Here is a 24,737-nt window from a genome sequence, read left to right on the forward strand (position 1 = left end):
AGGCCACCAAAATAAGGGTTCTCATGACCATGGAGAAGCAGGTGGATGGCTGAATGGGCTCTTCGAACTGCACTGGAGCGTCAATGGCACCTATTTTCCATCCTGTACCCGTTGTACCATTGCTTGAAGCACATCAACTGCAAGGGCTACTGCTTCATCATGCTATAAGGCATTGGGGACCACTGGGGGATGGTTCGTTCATGAGTGATTGGATGAGGCCCATAATTCCAGGGTCTTCAAGAACCTCAGCCTGGCCTCCCAATGGTGCTAGAAACATTTGCTCAGGTGCTGCTTGCATAGAGCTGGACAGAGTGACTATTCCCACCTGCTGCTTGGGGGCCTGCGTACCTGCTCCTTCAGTGGCTTGTGAAGCCCTACATGAGGCAGCTGGATGCCAGGAAGGGTCTCTTAAAACCATCAGCTAAACAGCTGATGGGGGAGTAGGTGGGGGGGAGTGTCTGAGCACCTTACAGAGTAGTGGAGACCACTGGAGGGGCCCCCCGGGTGCTAGCAAATGGCATGTGCTATCAGGACACTCTCATGAGGGAAGTCCTGGTGAGCTTCAGTTAACAGTGCTAGGCAGGAGGAGGGGAACTGTTGTGTAAAACCAAAGTAAGTACAGAGAGAGAAATTTGTTTACTTGATTTTAAACCCAAACAAAATGTCATTAATATTTAACACGGCCCTGTCACTGTCAAACTGGCCACAGTCTCCGCTGTACCTGAATCTGCCGAGTGCTGTAGTACCTTGCCTTCCAGACCCAAGCTGGCTCTCCTACACCTGGCAAACCTTGCCAAGCAAGATGTGCATCCCTTTTCCTTCTACCAAATCCCAGAAAAAATACTGTCTGAATGGCTTAGACACAAAACTCTCCAAAGCACTAGATCACCCAGAGCCTGGTACAACCACCTTGCTAACACTGAGTCCTTTATCCCTAAAGCAGCTTTCTACCATTATCCTCCCACTGACTCTATCCTCCATGATAGATGGAGATCAAAATAGAGAGCCTGTGCTAATGTCACCTCCAAGGCTCCATGGCAGGGTAGCCGCTAGCCAACCTTGCTGCTGGCAACCCCTGCAAGTCATCTAATCAGCCTCTTCCTTCTGCCCCAGTCCCAGCCACTGCTTGCTGCCCCTTAAATCCAATCTTACTTGTTTGGTATAAGCCATAAGATGACAGATGGCTCTAGCCACTACTTATGAGGGCTTGGACTAGTGTCCTATGAGAAGTCCTCTGCCCTTTACTATAGCCTAGTGGGAAATGGAGGGGCAAAAGGGGAATCTCATTTTACCAGACCAGTTTACTCTTTGTTGCTCATGTGGGCTGAGCTATACATGTAGACAAGTTTCAACATCATCCTGAGCCCCTTGCATGTATGTGCGCACCCCCCCACCCCCCCAAGACAATCAAGATGCTCCATGGACCTCAGGAAACAGAAGGAGTCAATACTGGGCCATATCCTGAGTGACCAAACAGGTACTCTGCGGGTCTGATATTAGTGGGCCTTGGGCTTCTTTAAAGTTCTGGTTCTCACCAGGATCCATAGAGATCATCCTGTGTATGCCTGGTGTGAATCAGCAGCATTTTAAGTTGTTGCATTTACAGAGAGAACAAAGTTCCATTAATGTGAGGACTGATCCTTGCTTGGCTCTTCCAATTCATTATGATGACTCTGGATAGTCTTGATGTCTAGAAAATGGCCCATCCCTTGTTGAATTTCTTCCTCCTCCATTGCCTCTTGCCCTTTCAGCTGTTTCACTTGCTCCCTATCAGATCCCAGGTGGATGAGATGCTGGTGTAAGCAGACCTGCTGCAGCTTGGAGATCTTCCCCACAGAATCCTGGTGCCTACTTCCACCCTGCCCCATGCCCCACTAGCAGCTTAGCATCTGGTGTACCTCACACTCCCCTTTGCAAGTCAGGGAGAGAAAGCTAAGCTGGGAAGAACCCCCTAATTTTGCAATTTCCCTTGCCCCTTCGCTGCACCCTCCTCCTGCCAAAGAAACTGCACACAGCACAGGGGATCACAGGAAAATACTCACAATTTATTACTCAAACAAGTCCCCTGGTGTGAGCAGCTCAGGACCCTCCCAGACACACAGTGATCTCTTTAAATAACTACACTGCTTTCTCTCCCCACGCCAACCCTCTCCTGATGCCCAACTATACCCCAGCCAAAACGAATGAGACTGACAGTTTGATGTTCAAGGACACACATCATCAGAGAGGGGGGAGCTTCCTCTTGCAACTGCTCTTCTTCCTCCTAGCACTGTCTAGCATTGTCAGATCAAATCAGTAGTCACAAGTTTCTGGTTCCCATGTCCACCCCAGACCACAGCCTCCAGACACTTTCTGTGCTCAGTTCAAAATCCCAAGGAAGCAGCAGGAACATGCTATATGCACCCAACATGGACCCACACCAACACACACACAGCTACATTGTACAGACATTAAATCCAGGGTACTGCTTGTTTACATAGTAAGAATGATGCTAAATCCAGTATCCTTGTTCAGGAATTATTTAGACGGAGAGACCAGAGCCTGGTCTCGGTGACACTTGTGTAAAACTATAACTTTGCCATTCCTGGCAGTTGATTTATTCCAGATATACCCAAGTTTCCCTCTGTTGTCTCCTTGCAGCACAATCCTGGCAGACAGATGTTTTACAAGTTTAACAGCCCAGGAGGGAGGGCAGAGACACAGTTGCTTGCTCTGAACCTGGGATGTGCTTGGGAAAGACCGATTAGTTCTGAAAACATCTGGCTTGGTCCCACTGACAAAGCACTTGTGGAATGGCCAATGAAATATGATTTTAGCGGCTGGTATTTCAAGTTTGAAACTGATGCTTTGTCCCTTTTGCAATCTGTGATTCTAGGTGTCCCCCTTTAACAATAGCAGGAAATATCACATTGTAGATCAAGTAGTTCTTGAAATGGCAGCTACCAAAAATCACAATGGAAATTAAGAAGGGTAGGGTGGGGGAGGAAGGCAAAACGGTAATTGAATGGTATGATTGTAAAAGACTGGGTACAATGATCTTTCCCAGATAGAAATAAGTGCTTTATACCTCTAGAAACCTGAGAGCCCGGATTGGTTAATAGCAAGGGGTGTATGGCTGTGAGACATAAATATATGAAATCCATGGTGAGCCTTCAGGGGTTGCTCAGTGGGTCTGTATTTTTTAAATACTTATCCAATCCTGAATATAATCAGCACTTTGGACCAGTGACATGTTTATAACCAGAGTGAGATTTGTGGGTATATGCGATCATTTTATAAATGACTGAAATTCCCAGGTAAAAGGAGCTGGAGAATGAGAGAGTGTTGTTATCTCTGTGTAGCACAGTGGATGTTTGGTGCCCGTGGAAGTATTTCATTCTTTGGGTTTTATATTCCTTGGCCAGTTCAACAGAGGCACCTGTAGCATTGATGACCGTGACCTGCTGTAGCGCTGAGATTCATCCTGATCTAACAGCAGTACAGTTGAACACTTCAAGGCCCAATTCCTGCAAGGCAGGAGCCGCCCAGAACCAGGCCAGGAAGCATCACCCCAGAAAAACCAGGCAGGAAAAAGAGTTTTAGGATAAGTTACCGAGTTAATGACATGGGATAGATACACTTACCACACAGCCCCTAACTGCACGTGGGAACCTGGAGAATCACCAAAAACTCAGATTAGTAGGGCCAGGACAGGCAGCCATAGGCTACCTGCCCTTAGGACTGGCAGAAGGTGGAAAGCCAGAAATATGGTACTGTTCAACCTTGGGAGATGGGGGACAAAACCAGCATGGGCTTTTGAAATCTGAATATTTTAGCTGTGCAGCAGGGAGGGGGTAGGCTCCCTATGGGGCAGCTGGCAGCCTTGTCAAAGGGAATACTCACTGATGAGAAGCTGGGGTGCCCAGAGGGAGAAATGGCAAGGGAGGGGAAGGCCTAACTCCAGGCTAACTCATTCCCCACTCTATCATTCATTAAAGATGGAGAATCTTTGCAGGATTGTCCCATGACTAGGGCTGTTCTCCTGGTGTCTGTACACACCCACTACTGGAAACAAGGCCAGTGGCAGTGAGTTCTGCTTGGTGCTTAGTGCTCATTTCTGTTAAGCCAGGTATCCCACAACTCTTTGTCATGCTCATCAGCTTGGTCCTGGCTGCCAGGTGAATGGTGGGGAAAAGCCAGAAGCTGCTCTGTAGGAGCTCAGTATGAGCTCCCTTGCAGACTGGGAAGCTGCGCATGGTCTTGTCAGCTGGGCCCTGGTCTGTGCTCTGTGTTTGGCCAGTGTCCTACCTACTGGGGCCCTGCTCCATAACTGGGGCTCCCAGGCCTTCTCACACTGCAAACACATGCTAAGGGGCAAGCAGGTCATCAGGTTTCTCTGCACCAGAGCTCCCTCCTGTGCCCATTGCACCCTACTAGCCCTGAGCCCCACCTCATGCTCTGCAGTGAGATCACAGCCCAACAGCTTCTCCTCTGGGAGCCAGGCAGGAGATCCTGTGCCTTTGATGGAAAGCAGGTATTCAGTCCCTGCCCAGGCTTCGGTGCCACCTGCAGATCAGCCACGGCAAGCTTGGTACGCAAGGGATGGGAACCGGTGGGTGAGCTGAGCCCTGTGTAATACATCAGCTGTTCTGCAGAGGGCAGCACGTGGCCAGGTCCTGGAAGCCTGTGTTTAGGAAGCACAGTCCTCGGCTCTGAGCCCACCACTGACATTATGCTGACCCTGTTGCCTACCTCAAGTCAGGTCACCCTCCCTCCACTCAGAGTTCACTACAGTATTGGTCAGTCCCCCTGCCATGCACTGCAGAGCCCAGCGGTCCCTTCCTCTTGTTCCTGCCTTCATTGGTTACAGAGCAAATGCTGTGGCTACAGAGCAGGGTCTGCTTCTCAGGGCCAGCAGTGAAAGAAGTAGCTCTGCACAGTGTTCCCCTTGCCTGGACTCTAACAGGAACCCAGGTTGGGAGTCTGTGCCAGGCTTGGGACAGAAGTGGGGAGGGGTATGGCTGAGGCCACCTCACCAACAAGCTCGGTGCACTGGCACCGGTGGCCTGCCCGGACTGGTTGGCTGGCTGTTGGGAGACTGAGGTGACACTGCCAAGCTTTATCCCCTCAAGCTGGAAAACTGCAAAAAACAGAGTCCAGGGCAGGGCATTTATCTAACCCCCTCCCCCCCACCACATACACACACATACATGGCAAGGGTTACAGTGGGTCCCTGGATCAGTGGGACCGTGCCCAAGAACGGTCCCCGACTCCTGCTTCTTAGAGAAAGGCTTCTCCATTGGGACACAGAGTGGCACCCGCACCATGTTCCCCTCTCTGGACCATTTCCCCAAATCTTGTCAAGAGGCCTGAAGAAGGATACTGGATCATGAGAGAAAGAACAAAGAAATTGCTCCCAAAATGTCACAGTGGACAGTGCCCTCACATAAAAATAGCTACTCCCCTCAGCAATTCCTAGGGCAAGGCTGCCTCTGAGCTGCTTGACTGTGCAGGTGTGAAGACAAGAAGCTATCCCCCAAAACAAAAGCCCTTGGTCCCTTCGTTTGTTCCCTTAAACACCACAGAAAAAATGGTTCCCTGCAGGGATTTGTCCCAGCTGCACCAGACTGGAGGGGCTTACTCCCCTTTGGCTGCTCCATGTCCCTCCTCTGCTCCCCTCTTCCAAGGAACACAAGATGTTCTTGCTGCATAGCACCAAGGAAAACCCAGCAAACTCCAGGCCACACCAGTAAAGCTTGGTTGATGCTCGGCAGTCTCCTCTTTCCCTGCTGGTCAGAAATGCGCCCACGGGAAGTGTTAAGACGTGTCCTTCAGCTCTGGGCTTTGGGGCTGTTGAGGGGGCACCTCTGTGGTCGGGGACTGCATTTCTTGGGATCTGTCTGTGAAGAAAGCGGGAGGGATAAATGCAGTGAACAAGCCTGCAGGTTGGGCAGCTTGCTGAAGAGATGATACAGCACAAGCTTCCTCGTTCCCAGCGCCCGATTCCTGGGCAGCCCAGCAGCTTAGGTTTCCAGCTCCTGGGTAGCCCCACTGCTGCAGCCCCCACTGTCTCCAGAGCCCCTGCCTACGGATGTCCTCATTACCCCAGCAATTTCCCTGCCACAGCCCTTAATCCCTAAGCAGCCCATCCTTATGCCCTGCCTCAAAGGGCCCATTTCCTGGGCTTATTCAGTCCCTGGTGTCTTGGCACAGGCAGCCAACAATGCCAAACGTGCTGTTCCTCAAACAACCGTGCCTTTGCAATCCCCACACAGAAAGAATTAGCCAGTAGGGCAAGAAAGCTGAACACTAGACTGGGGGAGAACGGCTCTAGGAAACGGTCTGGGTAGTCCTGTAGGAAACCCACAAGCCATGGTCACTACTCCAACTGGCAGCTCACTGCATCAGGGACTCGTGCTCTGTGTTTCTACAGTGCCCAGCACCACAGGTGTTGGTCCAGGACTGAAGCTGCTGATTGACAGGATACAAAAACAATAATTACAGAGGTGCCTATTGGAATACATAGCAACTCTCTTCCCAGAGAGGGGATGCCACTTGATTGTAAGCCAGCAGACTCAATCCCTTGCTCCAACCACTGTGCCGCATTCCTGAGACACCATGACACCTGCTCCATCTCCTCTGTTTCTGGTGGCTCCATAAGCAAGGGTCCTCAGGCCTGCACTTCCCAACCCCCAGCAGTGCCTGGCCCAGGGCCTGGTACATACCTGCGTTTAGAGACATTTCTGCTAGTTTGAGAGGGAGGTCAGAAGGGCTGACACCGGCCGGTGAGCCCAGGATGTCAGGCAGGGCGTTCCTTCGGCCAGTCCTCCCAGAGGATGCAAAGTCCAACACGGGCTCCACCTCAGTCATGCTTTCCCTAGAGCAAGATGGCACATCCAGGTCAGGCTGGCACCTCCCCCTGCTCTTACACAGATTCCCTGGCAGAATCTCTGACCCAGGAAGGTGCTGCGCCCTCAGGCAGGCGGCAAACACTGGTCTCTAATTCTGGAGCTGTGGTTAGTTATTCTGCCCCTGCACAATGTCTATAGGCGCCCTAGTACAACAATGCTCTCCCCACCAGCACACGAGCTTGCAGGCACATGCAAGTGCATGATGAATACTGCCTGGCAGTAACGCACATGGAAGAGACAGTTTCTAACCCAGGTTGGGAAAGTAAACTGCCTCAGCCTCTCCACACTCCTGCCCGGCCTCGGACCACCCATCTATAAAAGGCATCTCAGTAGGCCCCGAAGGGTTGTAGCAGGAGAGCAGAGCCTTGCCAGGCTGAGGCAGCAGCAGCAGCATTCCCCCGCCAACCAGGGGTTGAATCAGGGATAGAAGCAGGTATTTCTAGCCAACAGCTAAAGAACCAGGCTCTGTGGCTGGGGTTGTAGTGGACTCAGACCCTCTGGACAGTGGGCACTGCGGGGAACTCTTTTAACACAAGCTGAGCCATGCCTAACTTGGGTGTTGGACTGCTTGGACAGGAGACTGCCTGGTGACATTGGACCTCAGAGTCATGAGCTGTGGTCACTCAATTCCCACTATTAACCCACTGAGGAGTGGAGATCTGGGCATGCACAGCTGGCAGTGAAGATGACCCTTCCCTTGTTTCCAACTGATGAGGGGTCAAGCAGACTCATCTGGCCTTGAACTTCGTCATTCATGTCAGGCTGGAGTTAAGTAACTTGTAAACAGATACTGTGGCATGCATGTCTGGCAGGACAGGGGGTTGTGGCAGGGCTCCTGGGTACTTCAGGAGCATGCAGGCAACAGCTGGCTGCATAGCAACCCACTAATCTGCATTGTTGAAGACGGCAATGGGTAGGGGGTCCCCACTGAACCAGGCTCTGACCCTGATAGGTCTGCTCACGGTCTCTATCTGAGCCTTCCTGCCAAGAGCAGCCTGGAGCTTGCAGCACAGAAAGTCCAGAGCCAGGGCAGTGCGTGTCCTAGCTCACCTGCTGCACGACACTGGAGGCACAGGAGGAGCAGCCTTACCTGTGGCCTTCCGGAGTGGGCTGGCTCTCCTTCTCCAGGCTCCCAAGGGTGGGGTCTCCCCCTCCAGACGTCTTTCAGGCTGTGGAGTTACTTCCCCAAGAGAATCTGGTACTCAGGCCTGGGTCTGTTCTCAGCACGGTTATCCTTTGCCCACAGAGCGATGCAGCAGCTGCTTGTGCAAAGAGACAGTAAGAGACCTCGTAGCAGTCACAGGGACACCCATGCACCACAGAGTGACAGCTGCCAGCCACGGCTGCTGCAGAGCCAGCTCTGCCAAGCCCTCCACACACAGCCCCAGCTCCACCTCTCTCCACACCCCTGTTTCAAATCACCGAGTTCTTCTTACCCCGACTTCACTAACCCCTCTCCTCTCCAGCTCAGATGAATGTGCCCTAGAAAAGGCTGAGCGGGGGGCTTTACATACTACACTGGAAAAAAGGGGACTTGCTTCAGCTGGTGTGTTCCTCTCAGCACTTCTAGTCCACTGCATGGACAATGCAGTGCCTCTGTCAGGCCCTGCTGAGGAAACCATCCCACGGTGAGAGGGTACCTCAAAGCAATGAGCCTAGCTGTGAGTGAGTACAGGATCATTTAGGTTGGGGAGTCAAAGGCAGCCAAATGCAATGATAGCCATGTCACCTCCCTGGGCAGTGCTGGCTGAAGGAAGGGTGTGCCCTCACTGAAGAGAGCCACGCAGGCCGGGGCAGACCAAGGACTTAGTCACAGGCAGTACAGGATCCTGGGACAATTCCTGCTGCATCGTCTGAACTTTTTGGCAAGCACAGAGCTGTAGCAACAGGCACTATCAAGAGAGGGTCCATTTCTGTCTCTGGCAACTAGAAACTGTCCTGGTCAAGCCTGACATGACAGATTCGTGCATGAACACTGAGTGAGTAAAAAAAGCTACCAATGCTTCAGCAGGACACTGGTTTGTTGCCGGTGTTGCTGGTGCTAATTGCAAATGCAGAAGAGGGGCTGTGAGAGCTCTTTAGGGCTACGTGTGTGTGTACAGCACCTAATACAGAAATAGGGCTCCATCCCTGCTTGGGCCTCTAAATACCTCAACATGGACCACTTTGCACCCCTACTTACTGGGTTAATCTCTGCCTCTGCCCCTGCCAGCCAAACAACCAGCAGAAGCTCAGCAAATCCAAAAGGAGAAGGGGGAAGAGCTCTGCTTCTAGGGTCCAGTCCTCCAAGATGCTGAGCTCCTTTGTCACTAATAGCAGACAGGACCTTGCAAGATGAAGCCCTGACTGAGCCAGTGACTCGAAGAGCCTGGGAGACAAGACTGACAACAAGGGACAGAGTGATGGCTGGGAGACACAGACAGACAACTGGAGGTGACACTGTGGCAGGCAGGAGAGAGAGCAGTGGAAAGTAACCAGGGAGCCAGGGCAGGGACTCTGCAGCAGGCACCTCTTGCCTTGGATAGCACAGAACAACACCCTTTTAAATCAGGGACACAAAATGCTCACGGGTTTGAGACCCCTATGATGGAAAGGGTTGGAGGTGAGACTGACCAATGCATACAGACAGGCAGGCAGACACGCACCCTGCCCTGCTGGAAGCCGAGCTGTCCGATCAATGTGCTTTCGCCCAAAATGTCCCTTTCACTAATGTGCCAAAAGTCGCCCTTTGGCACTTGATAGAAAGTCGAACAGAAGCAGGCTGCTCATTTGCTGGGAGTGCTCGCAGGGTGCCGAGCACTGTCCCTGCTCCCCACACCGACACTGGAAATAGTAACATCAGCTTGGCCGCACGTCATTGCTAATCCTCCCCACGGCAAGTGCTCACGCTGATCGGGGCTGATGGAAAGTTGAGTGAGCGATTTTGGGGGTGGAGGGGAGGATCAGTATGATGGCACCCAACATCAAAAGCAAAAGCAGTAACACTGCTAATCTCAAGAGCACGAGTCACCACAAAACCAGCGGTCTGCCAGTTGCTGTCCTTTTCCTGCCCAAGACCAGGAGGGCACTGATCATTTCCTTTCCCACTGTGATTCCAGAGGATGGCTGAGTCTCTGACTGCGGGGCAATGTCAGTGTAACTTTCTGCACCTCAGGGTATGCCAAAAGGGGATGGCAAAGCAGAGCTGGCCTGCACGGTGGCTACTGGAAACTGTGTAAGGAGACAGCCTTTGTCCAGATGCCAAAGTCAGGCAAAAATGGCTGCTCACAGGAATGTTTCAATGCCACTCAGAGCATCCAGGCGTGCCCATGTACAACAGCAAAGACATCCTAGATACTTTCCCTCTGAGGATCCCAAAGCCCCCCAAACTCAGCAGCCTGAATGAAAAGCTCTTGTACCGTTCTAAGGAATAAGGGGTGAATGCAGCAAGACCCCAACCTAGGTCAGGCTGAGACAGCAGCAGACCACAAGGTACAAAATGACTGTCAGTCTCACAGCCTTGGATCCATCAGGTGTTCACTGCTGAGAAGCTGACTGATCCAGCATTAATCACTGGACCTCAAGAATGAATGATAGCTTACGGCCACTCCTCCAGCAGCTGCTTCTTCTCAGGGGCCCTATCTGGCACAGCCAGGTTCATGGCTGGGGAGTAGCATTGCGACTTGTTGTTAGCAGTTCATCACCTGTAGCCTAAGTCAGTGATTCTCAACCTAGGTGCCAGGGAACCCTGGGATGCCACCAAATCCTGTAAAGGGTGCCACGAGGTATGAGGAGATAAGCAAGGTGTGAAGAGATAAGCACATAAGCTAAGTAGATAAACACAGGCTAAGGCTTGTCCTTGTCCCTGCCATCCCCAACTACCCAGCCCTGCTGCAAGGGGGCAAGCACTGTAATATATAAAGTCCTTTCTAAACTCGGGTACCACTCCATTCACAAAAGTTACAGTCCGAAAAGGGTTGAGAACCACTGTTCGAAGTGTTCAAGGAACAGCACACCAAGCTTCCCCAGCCCCCAACCTCTCCAGGTATGTAATACAGGATATAATTAGAGCCACCACGAGAAGGCACTTGACTGCCAAATTCCCGTGGGTGCCCCAGTGTGGATCTGAAGCACCTCTATTGAAGACAAAGGAATACTGCAGATTTACATATCAGTAACTGAAATCATTGTTTAGTCCTCTGTGGGTATGTAACATCTTTACTCTCCCCACCTTTTAATCTCAGGACCTGACCCCTTACAGAAAGGATGTGAAACAGAGCAAGTCATCAGGTTCTCTTGAAAACCGCACTCAGCAAGGGCAGCCACCGTGTGTGGTGGAGCTACCAGACAGGCCCTTTGAAGGTCACAGACACCTGGGCATAAATTAGAGCAGTCCTGAGGCTGCTCTGAATGGTCTTCAGGACTAGACTTTTCCTCATTCAGCTCCTCCCTTTCCTCCTGACTGGGTCCATCCCTGAGCAAAGACCCTCTCCTAGGAGTGTGCTGGCTCTAGGAGGGTAATGGGGACAAAACACCATGTGTACTAACATCAGCCCCCTGAAGTTATCAATACTGCCCTCTTTATGTGGGGCAAGGGGAAGGAAGGGGGCTGCTCTGTGTGAGAAGCAGCCTGGAGCTGCCAAGGGCCCTTCTTGTTCCCTTTACAAACCATTTCAGCTGAAGGAGATAACCAGAGAGGTGGCTTATTTGGATAAATAAACCCAGGAGTCACAAAGGAACTGGAGAGGGACCTTCCCCAGACTGCCAACCCCAAAAGGACTTCATGAGGTCCCTCTTAACCCTGCTTTCCTATGAGCCTAGGGCTTTAAAAGCAGAACAGTGGAGTAAGATCAGGAGACTGACAAAATAATAAAAGCAAGGTCATTTCTCTTTGCCCCCAGCTTCAGAGCCTTTAGGTCCATTCCCAAGTTCCTTCTGCCTACCAGGAAGGTTGGGAACTAGATTTCTTTCTTCAACTGAAAACTGAACTTCTCACACAGTCTTATGATCCCAGAAGCTGGGGCCTTAAGAAATAAAGGGAATAGCAAGATACTCGCAGTAGAATCACAAGAGCTGGCAGCATCACTTCCATCTGCCCTCACAGGCCTTTGGGATGCTCTGCACTACCATAACCAAACTGTGTTGTAGTACTCCTGCCTTTACTTTACTTGCAGGGCCCTTGTGGCAGCTCCCTCAATAAAGCCGTATTTCTCCAGGAGGAGTCCTTCTCTTGCATTCTCATCCTCTGTGGTCCTGAGCGACAACTGCTCTGACACATCATATGCAGGAGTGCAATGGGAACAAAGATAATACTCTGCCAGCCCCTACTCCAGCCACCTCCATGCCTCTTTCTTTTCCTCCAGCCAAACAGTACTCGCTGGCAATCAGCCCCTGGGGGGAAAGGCAGCTGGAGCCAGTCCCACCATCTCCTTTGCAGTGTTGGGAGCAGAAGCTCACTTCATGGGGATACAGGGCTTTGTTGGTACCATGCTGGTAATTACCCAGGTGTAGCATGAAGTAAAATGTGTCCTATTAGAGCAGAACAGATGGTTAAATAGATGAAGGTGGCAAGCTCATTAATTTCCCATCCGTATCCCTGCTGCTCCAGCTGCTGCTGGCTCCATGATTTGCAGTGAGATGAATGCCTGACACACTAAGGTTTGATCAGTCATTGCCAGCCAGGGTGAGCAGTCCTGCCTACCTAAACTCACACATGCAATCATGCCCTAGCACACTACTGCTTAATCTTAGGCTGCAGGGTTTTTTGTGGGGCCTGTGCAGAGCACACAGTCTAGCTGGGGTGCCCAGAAGCTTGAGGTCATTGCCACTTAATTAAATTAGGGCATTGCATCCTTGTTCCTGCCTCCTCCCAGAGCCAGGCTCACTGCTCTGCTGGCAATAGGGAACTGGATGAGCAGCTTGTGCTGAGTATTGGCAGTGGCAGCAGGATGCAGGGAAAGCTGCTGGTTGTTGTGGAAGCTGACAGTTTAACCAGATTCAAAAAGGGATTGGACATATTGGAGGAAAGGGGCATCAGTAGCTACTGGGCCTTGAAGTTAGAGGTACAGCCTCTGAATCAGAACTTCTTAGACCTTAAATGCTGGAGGCTGAAAGTGAGAGAGGAAAAGTGAAAAAAACTCTGGCTATACCACATTCGAGCTTCATTTCAGCATTCACTTTCTGCTGCTGTGTAACACGGGATACTGGGCAAGATGGACCTATGGACTGCTGTTATGATATTTGAGGGCAAAGCTAATAAAGGTGTTAATTAGCAGCCCTAGGTTTTACTAGGAATCTATTCCCTGTGTGACCAGCCTGTAGGCTGTAAGCTAATGCTACTCCAGCCTCCCTTCAAAAGACTTTTGCAGGGCTCTGTGGGAAGGGTAGGGGGGTTGAGGTTTTGGCTTGTACTGCCCCCAGCTCCACCATATGTAGGGGCTTTTCTAACCAGTCTGGACTGGCAGTTGGCAGTCACCCTGCTGTGAATGAGGAGTGGGGCAGAGAAGCAGGAGAAGCTGGGGTTTGGCTCACCCAAAGGCCTGGACCAGGCAGGGCTGCACATTAGTGTTCAGGACCCACTCCAAACTGCTCATCGACTATACAGTGTTGCATGGTCCAGGATAGTCTCCCTGAGCAGCCCTTGGTGAATAAATCCTGCTGGATGTGATGGATTGAGCCTCTTGGCTTAGCTCCTGAGCACAGCAGAGCAGAGCCAAGCCTTGTCTGCAGTGGCTATGAAAGGGCGGGCTCTGCTAAAGCTGGTGGACACAAGCAGACCCTGGGCGCGCTCTGGCTCTCACCACATAGGACTTTCCCAAGCCCAAGCCCAGATTGACACAGAATGAACTGCTGATTACAAGGCACCATATTACCTGCACGGAGCCTTCTTAAGACAGGTTCTTGCTCCCTACTTCTTGTGCAACATAACTTCGTTCTAACTGAGGAGTGACTCCATAGGAAGCTGCAGAGGGAGCATTACAGGCAGCTCTTCCTCTAAGACACCTGTGCAGGCCTTCATTCATGGTCAAGGTACTGACAAGGCTAGGCCTTGGACTAAGGCATGGCAGCAGGCTACAAAAGCATGTGGCTGAGGTCTTGGCTCTGCTCCTGATACTTTGTGGGCCTTTACATGAGTTACAGTAAGAATAACCTTTCCTTTTCTACCTGATCTAGTTAAGCTGTGAGACCTCTGGCACAAGGCTGTCCACTATACTGCATCTGCAGTGCCCACACAATGGATCCCTGACCTCAGCCAAGCTTTAAGTGCTGCTACAGTCGCATGAACCATTTGGTGGTGATGGGAGCCAGCACTAGTGCCACCTCGGACACATGGTTACTTTAAATCTAGGGCTTTGGGAAACTTTTTTTCAACCTTCCCAAGATGCCTTCTCTGCAATTGAGGTCAATATGGGTCACACTACATCAGGATGTACATGATAGCAAACCTACCCGGGCTTTTAACATGAAAAAAAGGACAGGGAAGGTACAAACCCCAGGCTCCAACCCCCAAAACATGGATGGGTCTTTCAACCCAGGTCCATTTCCCTCCTGAGGGTAGGGAACCAGACCCCCGTATGACCTCCTTTCTCCACAGCTGCCCAGTCACGCAATCCTAAGGCTCTTCCCCACAGGATCACCCTTGTGCAGCAAACACTCCCAGTTTCCTTTCTGTAGGTAGCTGCCCTTTTACATTCAGCTGCACAAACAGCTGCTGTCTTGTGGCGACCATATTTTGGCACACCAGTGTCTGGCTGCATCTCCCTCCTTCCCAGCTGGCAGCATGTGCTCCCTTATTACTGAGGAGGTGACACAAGCTTAGACATTCCCTTTAATAGATCCCATTTTTTCAAGGGTAATTACCATCCAGGATAACAGCCACCTCCCCAGGTATCTCACAGCCTTTGGAGGTTTGTTTGTAGGAAAAATAATTCCTTGGAAGTTGCTCTTGCTTTATGTTAGCAAGTAAAATAAACTCTGTGTAGTAGCTCAGAACCCATATTCTGCCAGAGCCGAATCTCTGTGGCCTGGCACTTTGCGGTGTCCTTTCTCCAGTGCAAAATGCTGCTGTTCTGATCGGTGATCATGCCGGTTTCCCTCCAGTCCTGCTCCACTGTCTCCAGACACTCCTGATTTCTTTGGGTGTAAACTAAAGACCAAAGTGTGCCCCATTTGGATTCTAAATTTGGCAAAGTGATGCCATGGGGATTCTGCAGGGCCCCACAATGTCTGATGACCGTCATGCAGGCCAGGAGGACATCCATCAGCCCTTTTTCTCCCTCTAACTCAGGGGCTTGTCTACATAGCACTTAGCAAAATTATTGCTGTAAGATAATTTCCCTCCCTTTCCTTGCAAATCCCTTCGCTTCAATTGCTGGAGCCTGGGCTAGAGAAAAGAATCACTTGCAATCAAATCGAAAGCAAATGGAAGCCACTGTCACTATATTGATACCACACAGACATGGAGCAGGTTAGCTGGGAGAGATACTTAGGGTGCTGAAAAGAGAGTTGGTAACAGCTAAGCCTGTAGCCAAAAGAATCGTATTGCAAGGCCTGGCTGGCACTGGGAGTCTCGAAGCAAAATGCAAACAGGGAATTGAGATTTGCAACACACTCCTGAGGTGGGCAAGTGAATAACCCCCATCTTACAGCAGGGGGAACTGAGGCACAGGCCAGAGAAGTGACTTGCCCAAGGCAATCAGTGTCGGAGCCAGGAGGAGCGTCTGGAAGCCCTGGCTCTCAGTTGCTTGTATCTTCACTCAGCTACCTGGGCTTTACTGTGCTTGCCCAGAGACCGGCTGGACCCAGCTGCAGGTGCTTAGCTAAATCTACTTAATTTAACCTAAGTAGAATCTAATGAATTAATACACATGTACAAGTAACAAAAACAGCATTGGTTTTTCCAGACCAAAACTAGTTCAGCAGTGAGGGAGCAGGGTGAGGAACTGCTGGCTGGTTTTCCAAGGGGAGTATGTGCCTTTAAGGCTGAAGTCTTCTCTTCTCCGCCTGAAGATTTTAACTAGTAATGGACAGCCAGACAGAGGGAAGCAGTCAGATCATCTTTTCAGTGACTATTCAAGGGTATAAATCCCTTCCCAGATTGCCACACACACACACTCAGATGCCTTCATGAGGAGCTGATGATTTCCATTAGCAATCAATCACTCACCTCAAAATTTATAGATCTGAATTTATAGAATTATAGAGATGGACACCTTCCACCTGTGCAGAGCCACCTGCATGGGAGCGAGGCATGGAGACCTGGGACTGCCGCAGGCACTGCTCAACAGACTAGAGACTGCTCGAGCCCGATTGCTTGGCTTTGGGTGTGCCCTAATCCCTCTCTGGCCACAGACCTACTGGGTGGCTGGGCAAGCACTGCCAGGCAAAGCATGGACATGGGCATAATGCAAAACTCCTCTTCCTGGCGGTGTGGCAGCTCTCTAGTGGCATGCAGAACCAATACACAGTAGGTGAGGAGCCCAATCCTCTGGGGTCCAGACTGCTCTTCAGTCCCCCTGAGCTCAGCACCGCACAGGACAAGACTGGAGGAGGGAAACTGGAGACTGATCCCATATTAGGGCAGATGGAGGGCTAGTGTTAGCAAAACCTATTCATTCAGCTATGGGTGCAGAGTCCCCTGGCAGGTCCTAGCAGACATCCAAAACACTCGAGGGCAGAGATGCAAGAGGAGGGGCTTTGTGGGACAAAAGGTCCCTCCCGGTGGACTCAGCTGAGCACCTGCCAGGTTTCCTGAGAAATTCCAGGAAAGCAGCTGCTACCACTTGGGCTGGAGAGAATGACCTGGAGAGGCCTGCGGGAGACAGGAGCAGAAGGAAACTCTGCTCTGGAGCTCAAGGTGACTGAACAGCACCCATACTCTAGCCAAACGGTCACAAGCCTGGCCAGGGGCCAAGCAGACAGAAAGGACACACTTACCCGCATGGTGCCCGCTGCCCTGGTACTGTGCTTACTTCGAAGCAGTTAAACCAAAGGTTCCCAGCTCTTTGAATGCTGTGTCTCTCACCTGAGCAGGCAAGAGAAAAGTATCAGGGAGCCCACAGAGGAAAAGCAACCTTGTCCTGTGCAGGCGTGCGAGGGGAGGGAGTCAATGATTAACCCAGGGTGTGAGGCACTGGACTGGCACATCACAGTCACACTGCCTGCCCACAAAAGAATCAAACTTGCTCACAGCCGCTGGCTGGCACAGCAGCTGACCCATGCCCAGCATGTCTTCTAGCAGGAAGGAGAGGAGGTGCATTAACCATCGAGATGGATGCCTTCTTGTTTTCCTGAATTTATCAGTGGGCCCTTTGCAAGTGGGGAAACTGTAGGACTCCAGTAAATGCCAAAAATAGAGATCCTGGCCCTGCGTAACTAGCACTAAGGCAGATAAGACCAGAGCCAGGGGTCTGGAATTATCTAAGGCAGAGCCGTGCCAGTGAACACAGCCAAACTGGAGAGGCCACAATGTGCGTGTGTGAGTACCTGTGCTTGTGTGCACATAGGCATATTTATTCACAGAAGTGTGTGCTTGAGTGGGGAGTGTATGTATCAGACCACATGCAGTGCACATCCAAGACTGCACACAAATGCAAGTGTGCATGCCTTTCGATGTACATGTATGCACACCTGTTTGTTTCTGTCCTTGCATGTGGGATGCTGTGCCAGTTTCCTTTATTATATCAGGTATTTAATTGTTCTCGTTGCAGGTGTTTGGCTCTATCCAGTCTGCATTTGAGTCTATTATGTTTTACCTTGCATTAAGCAACTAACCAGCTGGGGTGAATCATCTATATTGTGACCAGGATAATAAATCCATTCATAGCCCATCTGCAAATGCCAGCTAGGAACGAACTACAGCTTCTCCCATGCAACAGTTCTGTATCCTGTGGGCACAGGAATCACCCAAGCAGTCTCTCTGATCTCAAACCACCAGGCTGGACAGGAGCTATGGCACTTGCACAGAGCAGAGTGTAACCCACATTGCAAGGCTCCAGAAACTCAATGCGTTTCCATAGCAACCATTTGGGAGCATAGCCTGGCTGCTGCTAGCGTTGAATCAGGCCCTTGCACGCTTCCTTTTGCACACAGATGGAACCATACACACAAACATACTGTGCATGGCCATGCCATTCCCCTTCTTAGCCCTTCCTGTGGGCCGAGGTAGCCAGGTTCAGGTGGCGTTACTAATCCATTAGGATCCACGTGGATTCAAAACCCCCTCCTTCGGTGGTCTTTGCCTGAATCCTGTCCAGAAGCTGTCCTGTCCCCTAGAAAACCATTGGGTAAAAAGCAAGCTGGTACTGAGACTTGATGGACGCCAGCTGAGACCTGAATCTGCTTTGTAAGAATAGAAACCCTGTGGGACACATCTCCAGTGCTTTCCTTGTTGTTGCCAGCTGAAACAGAAATAGCCAGGGGAGAAAAAAAAAAACCCTGTTCCAAGCAGGTTCCCAACTGGCTGTCACCAGTATAGATGGGCTGGTCGGTATGGGCATGATGGGATCAGAAGGCTTTGCAAAAGCTCAGTGAAGCAGTGCTTCCCTCTGGAGGCAGCAATCTTGTGATCCACAGTCTAAGCCTTCCATAATAAATCTAGGTCTCCCATTGCCCAGAAAACCCTATGAATGGGATCTAGGTGGCAAGGGTATTGTTTAGTTGCGCTTTGCCTGATTCTGCAGACAGCCTGAGTCTTCAGTAGCTGATATGGGAATGGGGATTTATAGACTCTTAGATTCATAGAAAAGTAGGGCTTGAAAGGATCTCCAAAGGTCACCTGGTCCAGTCTCCTGCCTGAGGCAGGATCATTCCTATCCAACCCAATCCTATACAAATCCACTGCCTAATCTCTTAGCAAAACTACACAGTCAATCTGACACAACACAAAGCATAGTGTCAGGGGAAAGCAGGGGGACCACAGTGGCCAACGTCCTGCTGCTGCAGTTTGCTAGCATATGCTCAAGTGATCCAAGGAAGAGGGCCATGCCCTATGCTACAGAGGAAGCCAAAAGCTCCCCACAGTCCATATCAATCTGACCACAGGGTTAAAATCCTCCCTGACCTCGAATACGGCAACTGGTGTGACCCCGAGGAGAGGGGCAAGACCCTCCAGCCAAGAACCTTCCATCTTAAGTCCCATTCCTCTCCATGCGGTGTTCCTGAAGCCTAATTGTACTAATCTAAATGTTTCCTTGCCAATCAAAGTGTATAAGGAGAAAAAAAAAAAATCAGATGAACCTCTTAGGGCAAACTGTACAATCTACTGTGAGTGGTCTCCTGTTTTAGCATGGCACGTGGGCAGAGGAGGACTTGTGAGTGGAGCCTGGGTTGAGAAGGGAGCCATGGGGAGCCAGCAGTAGCTTACATATTAGAAGCTGCATAGCTGCATTAGCGAGGCTCTTCACCCAGGCTAATTAGTCATGCTGAGGAGTGGCCTGGCCAGGACCGGGGTATTTTGGCAGAGCTCTGGGGGTCTCAGGACTGGGACCCTGCAGGTGCTGCCAATCTGACCTGAGACACCCGGGCGAAGTTCTGCAGGGCTGATAGCTGGGAAGAGCAGGGAGCTTGGGCTGGACCCAAGCTGCCTTGGCAGAGCAGGGAGGAGGGTTCAAATCATGAGAAAGGAAGAGCACAGTGAGGACCGTGCATGTGCTGCAGCCTGCAGAGCTGTCTGAGGCACTGGCTCGCACTATTCCTGGCTTTTGGCCATGCTGCAGTTTCATGACCTGTGCCGTTTACTCCACACCTTTCAGGAGGGGCAGGAAGCGAGCAGGACCCGCTCAGCTCCACCAAACTCTCTCTCCTCCCTATTGATCGCTGTCTCTTTCGCTGCATGTGGGAATGGCAGAAGCTTTGATAAATGAGCTGAAAGGTTGTCTGGCTTTGCTGTGCTTTGGTAACTGCCTCCCGCTCCTCTGTTGGGGGCTGGTTTGTACTTTCTTGCAGCTAAACACCTCAATGACTCACAACAGAGGCCCTTATGCCGTTTCTGGGCAGCAAAGCACCTACTTTTCCTTGCCAGCACAACAAAGCAGAGCAAAAGGGGAGGGAGGCAGACTGAAAAAGCAAGAATATATTTTTCCCCTTTCCCAAGATTTTCCATCAACTTCCCAATCCACAGCCCCGGCACTGCCAACTGTGTCAGCTCTGCTCTAACATCCTTTGTCCTAAACTTGGAGGCTCCAATCATGCCGTTGCCACAAGAGTTCCCTTCCTCTTCACACTCCCCTTGCACTCGTTATCGGTAACGACACAGCAGAGGCGAGATGGAGAACAGGGTTCAACACCTGGTGCCTGACTGCTGCTGGCAAACCAAACAGTAGCAGGAGCACAAAGTGATGCATTTCCCTAGGTCCTATATACAATGCAAATGATTTTTTGTTCCTTTTGAATTACTACCAGATACCTCTACAGAATACTACTGCATGTACCACTGACTCTCAGAACAACACGGTCAGGAGTCTTGTATTCCTGGTAGTCACCCATGGCGGTAAAGACAAAGGTAAGGTATTACATGAAGAACAGTCCAACGCAACACAAAGACCTCAGTGGTGGAGCAGGTGGATGCAGAAGGCAGACTTCTCAACAGCTGCCAAGGCAGATGAAGACTGCAGTGGAGGAGTAACCCCAGTTGTCTTGGATCCCCTTGCCACTGGACACAGGTTTCTCTTCCTCCAAGATCCGCGCGCTTGTCGATGCATAATGTCATCCTCATGTAAAACAAGACACGCACAGGCTTCTCCCACTGGTGCAACATCTACTACAATAACCAATACTAATACCCATAACTTCTACAAAGTTCTGCAGCAATGGACAACTGGTGATGGAGAAAGATGAAGTAATTGCTGGGAGTCCCTAGTCACAGATCCACACACAGGAGGTGGTCACATGATGGTTGCTTCACCCTTGGTATGGGACAGGAGGGTGATTCAGCAGCTGCGATCATGACTTAGCAGTCCTTTTTAGGATCCCCTCTACTCACCACACATGGGGAGGAGGCTGGAAAAGGTGACCCAAACACAGGCTGTCCTACTTTACCTTACCCAACTGGATAGCTGCTTCCAGAGAGATCACTCAAATTGCGGTCAAAACGCAAGATTGCCCTTTGCATCCGGGAACGTACAAACCCTACTAGATGACCCGAACACTGACAGACCTAAATGCAGAACAGCTATTGTTGCCCAGCAGCTCTTGTGACATAGCACAGATACCACTGCTCTCAGTGGGACCAGATGTGCAGACGAAAGGCAACTGAGGGAGTAAGGGGTGGCTATCTGTTCTTCTGGAACGGGAAACCTACAAATGACAGGCAAAATACACGACACTGATTTTTGTCATTAAGAACCAGATTGTCACTCGAACGACTTCATTCCCTGTTGGCATTAATTAGTGCCTCAAGACTCTTCACCTCCAACTGACCACCAAGTCATTTGCTACCATCATCAGTGCATACGCCCCAACACTCAACGCCGAGGAAGAACAGAAAGAACAGTTTTATGCTGACCCTGATGCAATCCTGACCATCATCCTGAAAGAGGACACGATCATTCACCTTGGAAACGTCAATGCCAGAGTCGGCTGGGACTTTAACATGTGGAGGGGCACCATTGGGAAGTAAGGAGTGGGCAAGGCCAATTCCAATGGCATCCTTTTTCTCAGTAAATGTGCAGAGCATTAACACAAGCTTTGTCCTGAGGTCTTCACAGTTGGCAGGGAAACTATTACCAATAAGCCCCACAAACTATTTCTCAAAATCTAGAACACCGAGGGAAACCCCACTGACCTATGGAGTGTCAGTATTGTCACCATTAAAAAAAAAAGGGAAATAGTTTCCACAGCCAGACTTATCGAGGTATTGCCATCCTCCCTACCACTGGGAAGATCCTTGCTCAAATTCTGCTGAACTGACTGCTCCCTCTTGCCAAGGAACTCCTTCCCAAGTCTCAACGTGGCTTCAGACCACTGGGAGGCACCATGGACATGATTTTTGATACCCAGCAAATCCAGGAAAAATGCCAAGAACACTACCAGGAACTAGTGATTTGGTGATCTTATTGATCTGATGAGCCTACAAGTCTGTTAACTGTGCGGCTCTATGGAAGATCTTAACGAAATTTGGCCGCCCAGGGATATTTATCACTATCCTAAGACTCCTTGATGACCAGATGACTGCCTCCACCCTATGCAGTGGCTCTGCTACGGAGCCCTTTACCATTCAAACTGGCATCAAGCAAGGCTGCATGATTGCATCAATTTTGTTTTCCATCTTTCTTGTGGTCACCAAGTCAGCCAAGGTCAAAGGACGCACAGGGACCAAAGGAAACGCTTCAAGGACACCCTCAAGGCAAACAAGCCTGGCACTGACACCAAAATTTGGGAAAAATTAGCCTGGGACAGGGCTATGTGGGGACGCCTTGTAAGAGAAGGCACATTTTACTTTGAGAAATATCATCTCATCCTGGAAACAGAAAAACAAAAGAAATGGAAGGAAAAGAAACAAGACCGAGAAATTTGTGGTCTGACCCTCCCTTTAACGACCACCTGTGGCATTTGCTAGGGAGTCTGCAGCTTTAGGATCAGCCTTCTTAGCCATCAGCAGACTCATCTATAATCTAGGGTTGCCAACTCTGAAGCTATTCCAGGAGATTTTTTTTTGCAACATGACAAATTAATTAACTGTAGTGTACAGCTTGTTCACAATATCAATCTCCTGGATTGCTTTCAATAGTCACCGGGAGATCGATGCCGATTTTAGCAGAATCCCAGCCAATCCAGGAGGGTTGGCAACTCTACTATAACCCTTTGCTTGACCTATGGGAATGATCATCTTTGACTGAAAGGGATCCCGGCTGCTGCTGTCAACTACCAGATAAGTCGAGATGTCGTTAGTTCCTTACACTTGTGAGCTGTATAGAATACAGAAGTCGTTTCCTACCAAATTAGGATCATTTTGGCATTAGACAATGTGGAGTCTAAACACTATAAGACTTCGGCCAACAAAAAGCACATTTGCGCTTTGGATTGGTCCCTCCAGGCTCTAGCATGGGCCAAAACACTTAAGGTTGTGGGGGAAGGCGAAAATGCTTTGGCTATATAATTTGCCACCCTGTCAAACTCTTGAGTGCTCTTGTCATTCTCACAGGGTCTGTTGATGTATGGGGACAACTCCTCAGGGCAGAGCTGGTTGGCAATTTTTTGGCAGAATTGTTCTCCATCAGAATACAGAGTCTGGTGAAAACTGAACTGTTTTGTAGGAGTGCGTCCTCTGTGGCAAAAGTTTCAATGTGAAAAAGTGTATACAAATCTCTAATATCAAAATGTTGCATTTCATTATGGTAAAAAACAAAAACAAAAACACTTTTGCTTTTGACTTATCAGCTCAATTCCTTTTTGTGCGAAAAATTATATTACATTAACATTGGTGAAGATGGTATGTCTCTGTATTTGTAAATATAGATATTTTGAGGTTTCATACCATACATTGGAGGTAATATTTTCTATTATATGGTAACATTTCAACATTATCAAGTCGAAAAGTCAAATAATTTGGTGGTAGCAAAACAAGACACAGGGATGGGTCCACATCACTTTGTTGTTGTTTTTGGAAACATCACAGCAAAGGAAATTTCAGAGCTTGATCTTGTCGTTCTGGTTCATCAAGAAGAGATGCTGCTAATGCTGGAACGTCCTGGAGAACAAAGATCCCAGTTTCCCCCTAGCTTGGGCACTAGATAATGTGGCGTTACTTCAGAGTTGCAATGAAAGCCAAACCTTGTCACGCCTATTGTCCGTGCTCATGAAACCCTGAGCTTTCCCAGCTAATGAACGGCAAGAATGCCAGTTCATTAGCTCCTACCAAGTCATTCTCTCCCCTCCCCCATGCTGCCTTGGTGCCTAGTGGGGTATATTATTATTACACAAAAAGCCTGTTCACTCTGTATGCAAAGCTAATAAAGCACAATCCCTGTGGACAGAAGATTTTGCTTTAAATCACCACATCAATAACACAGGATGTTGCATCCTTCAGGCCGTGGGTCAAATGCAAGATTTCTGTAAGTGACTCCTCTTACTGCCAGGATGTAGCTGACTTTATCATGCTCCTTCCCCCCTCAAAACCTAGAAATAAACGTGTCCCTCCAAGTCCTTGTCACCCTGCCAGACCAAAACACAAGCTGCTTCCACTGTGGCCTCCCCCAGCACAGGGCTCCCGGGTATGAGACGACCCACTGAGCAAGAGAGAGCCGTGGAGGGTGAGATCGGGAGACAAGGGTATTTTCCTAGAATAGCTGTGACACGGATAAAGACAGAGAGCCCAGCGAATGAGGAAGATGGGCTGATGAGAGAGAAGAATCACCCCATCTTCACAACCATCCCTGTTGCTCCACATCTGTCTCCTCAGCTCTGCATTAGCCTTCCTGTGACCTGGATGCATGCGGCACAGAAAAGAACTTGCCTGGCTGAGCGGGGGAGACCAGCAGCTTGTAGAAAGGGAAAAGGTTGATCTGTAGGCAGGTGCTGGCTCCAGGTGTCCAGGCTGATGTGCTCTGAACCGCGAGGGCCTGACTGGGTCAGACTGAAGACCTGGCATACGTATTCAGATGTCAAGCTGGAGGCCGTGCCCAGATTGTCGAGCAACGGTCAGGGAAGTATGTCCTGCCAGCCAGAGCCATGTAACTGCACAAGTAACTTCTGGCTTGACTTGCAAGGTGCTGGGCATGCACAGCTCAGCTGGAAGCTCAGTGGGAGCTGGGGGTGCCCAGCACACTTGGAAATCAGACCCCCTGGGCTGGGAGTAGATCTGGAGTGTATTTCATCCTCTGGGCTTCAGGCCCCATGGAGGAGTGGGGACAACAGCATTAACTTTGCTCA

At 50.2% G+C, this 24,737-nt stretch overlaps 1 protein-coding gene across 4 annotated transcripts in view; it reads right to left on the reverse strand.

The window, feature by feature from the left end:
• The window catches only part of PKIB (cAMP-dependent protein kinase inhibitor beta), a 51,885-nt gene continuing 27,148 nt past the window's right edge, over positions 1-24,737 (reverse strand). For 3 of the 4 annotated variants that reach the window (XM_090057595.1, XM_090057596.1, XM_090057594.1), the window contains 3 exons: positions 7,981-8,149; positions 6,705-6,856; positions 1-5,879 (listed from right to left, as the gene is read on the reverse strand). In XM_090057595.1, the coding sequence (XP_089913721.1) occupies positions 5,797-5,879; positions 6,705-6,849 (228 nt within the window). In that variant the 5' untranslated portion in view covers positions 6,850-6,856; positions 7,981-8,149 and the 3' untranslated portion in view covers positions 1-5,796. Of the gene's footprint in view, positions 5,880-6,704; positions 6,857-7,980; positions 8,150-16,805; positions 16,873-24,737 lie in introns of those variants that run through there. The other variant, XM_090057597.1, reaches the window with a different exon arrangement.

Source organism: Crocodylus siamensis, chromosome 7 (genome assembly GCF_052110815.1).
Source record: "Crocodylus siamensis isolate JL-2025a chromosome 7, ASM5211081v1, whole genome shotgun sequence".
NCBI classification, from domain to species: Eukaryota; Metazoa; Chordata; order Crocodylia; family Crocodylidae; genus Crocodylus; species Crocodylus siamensis.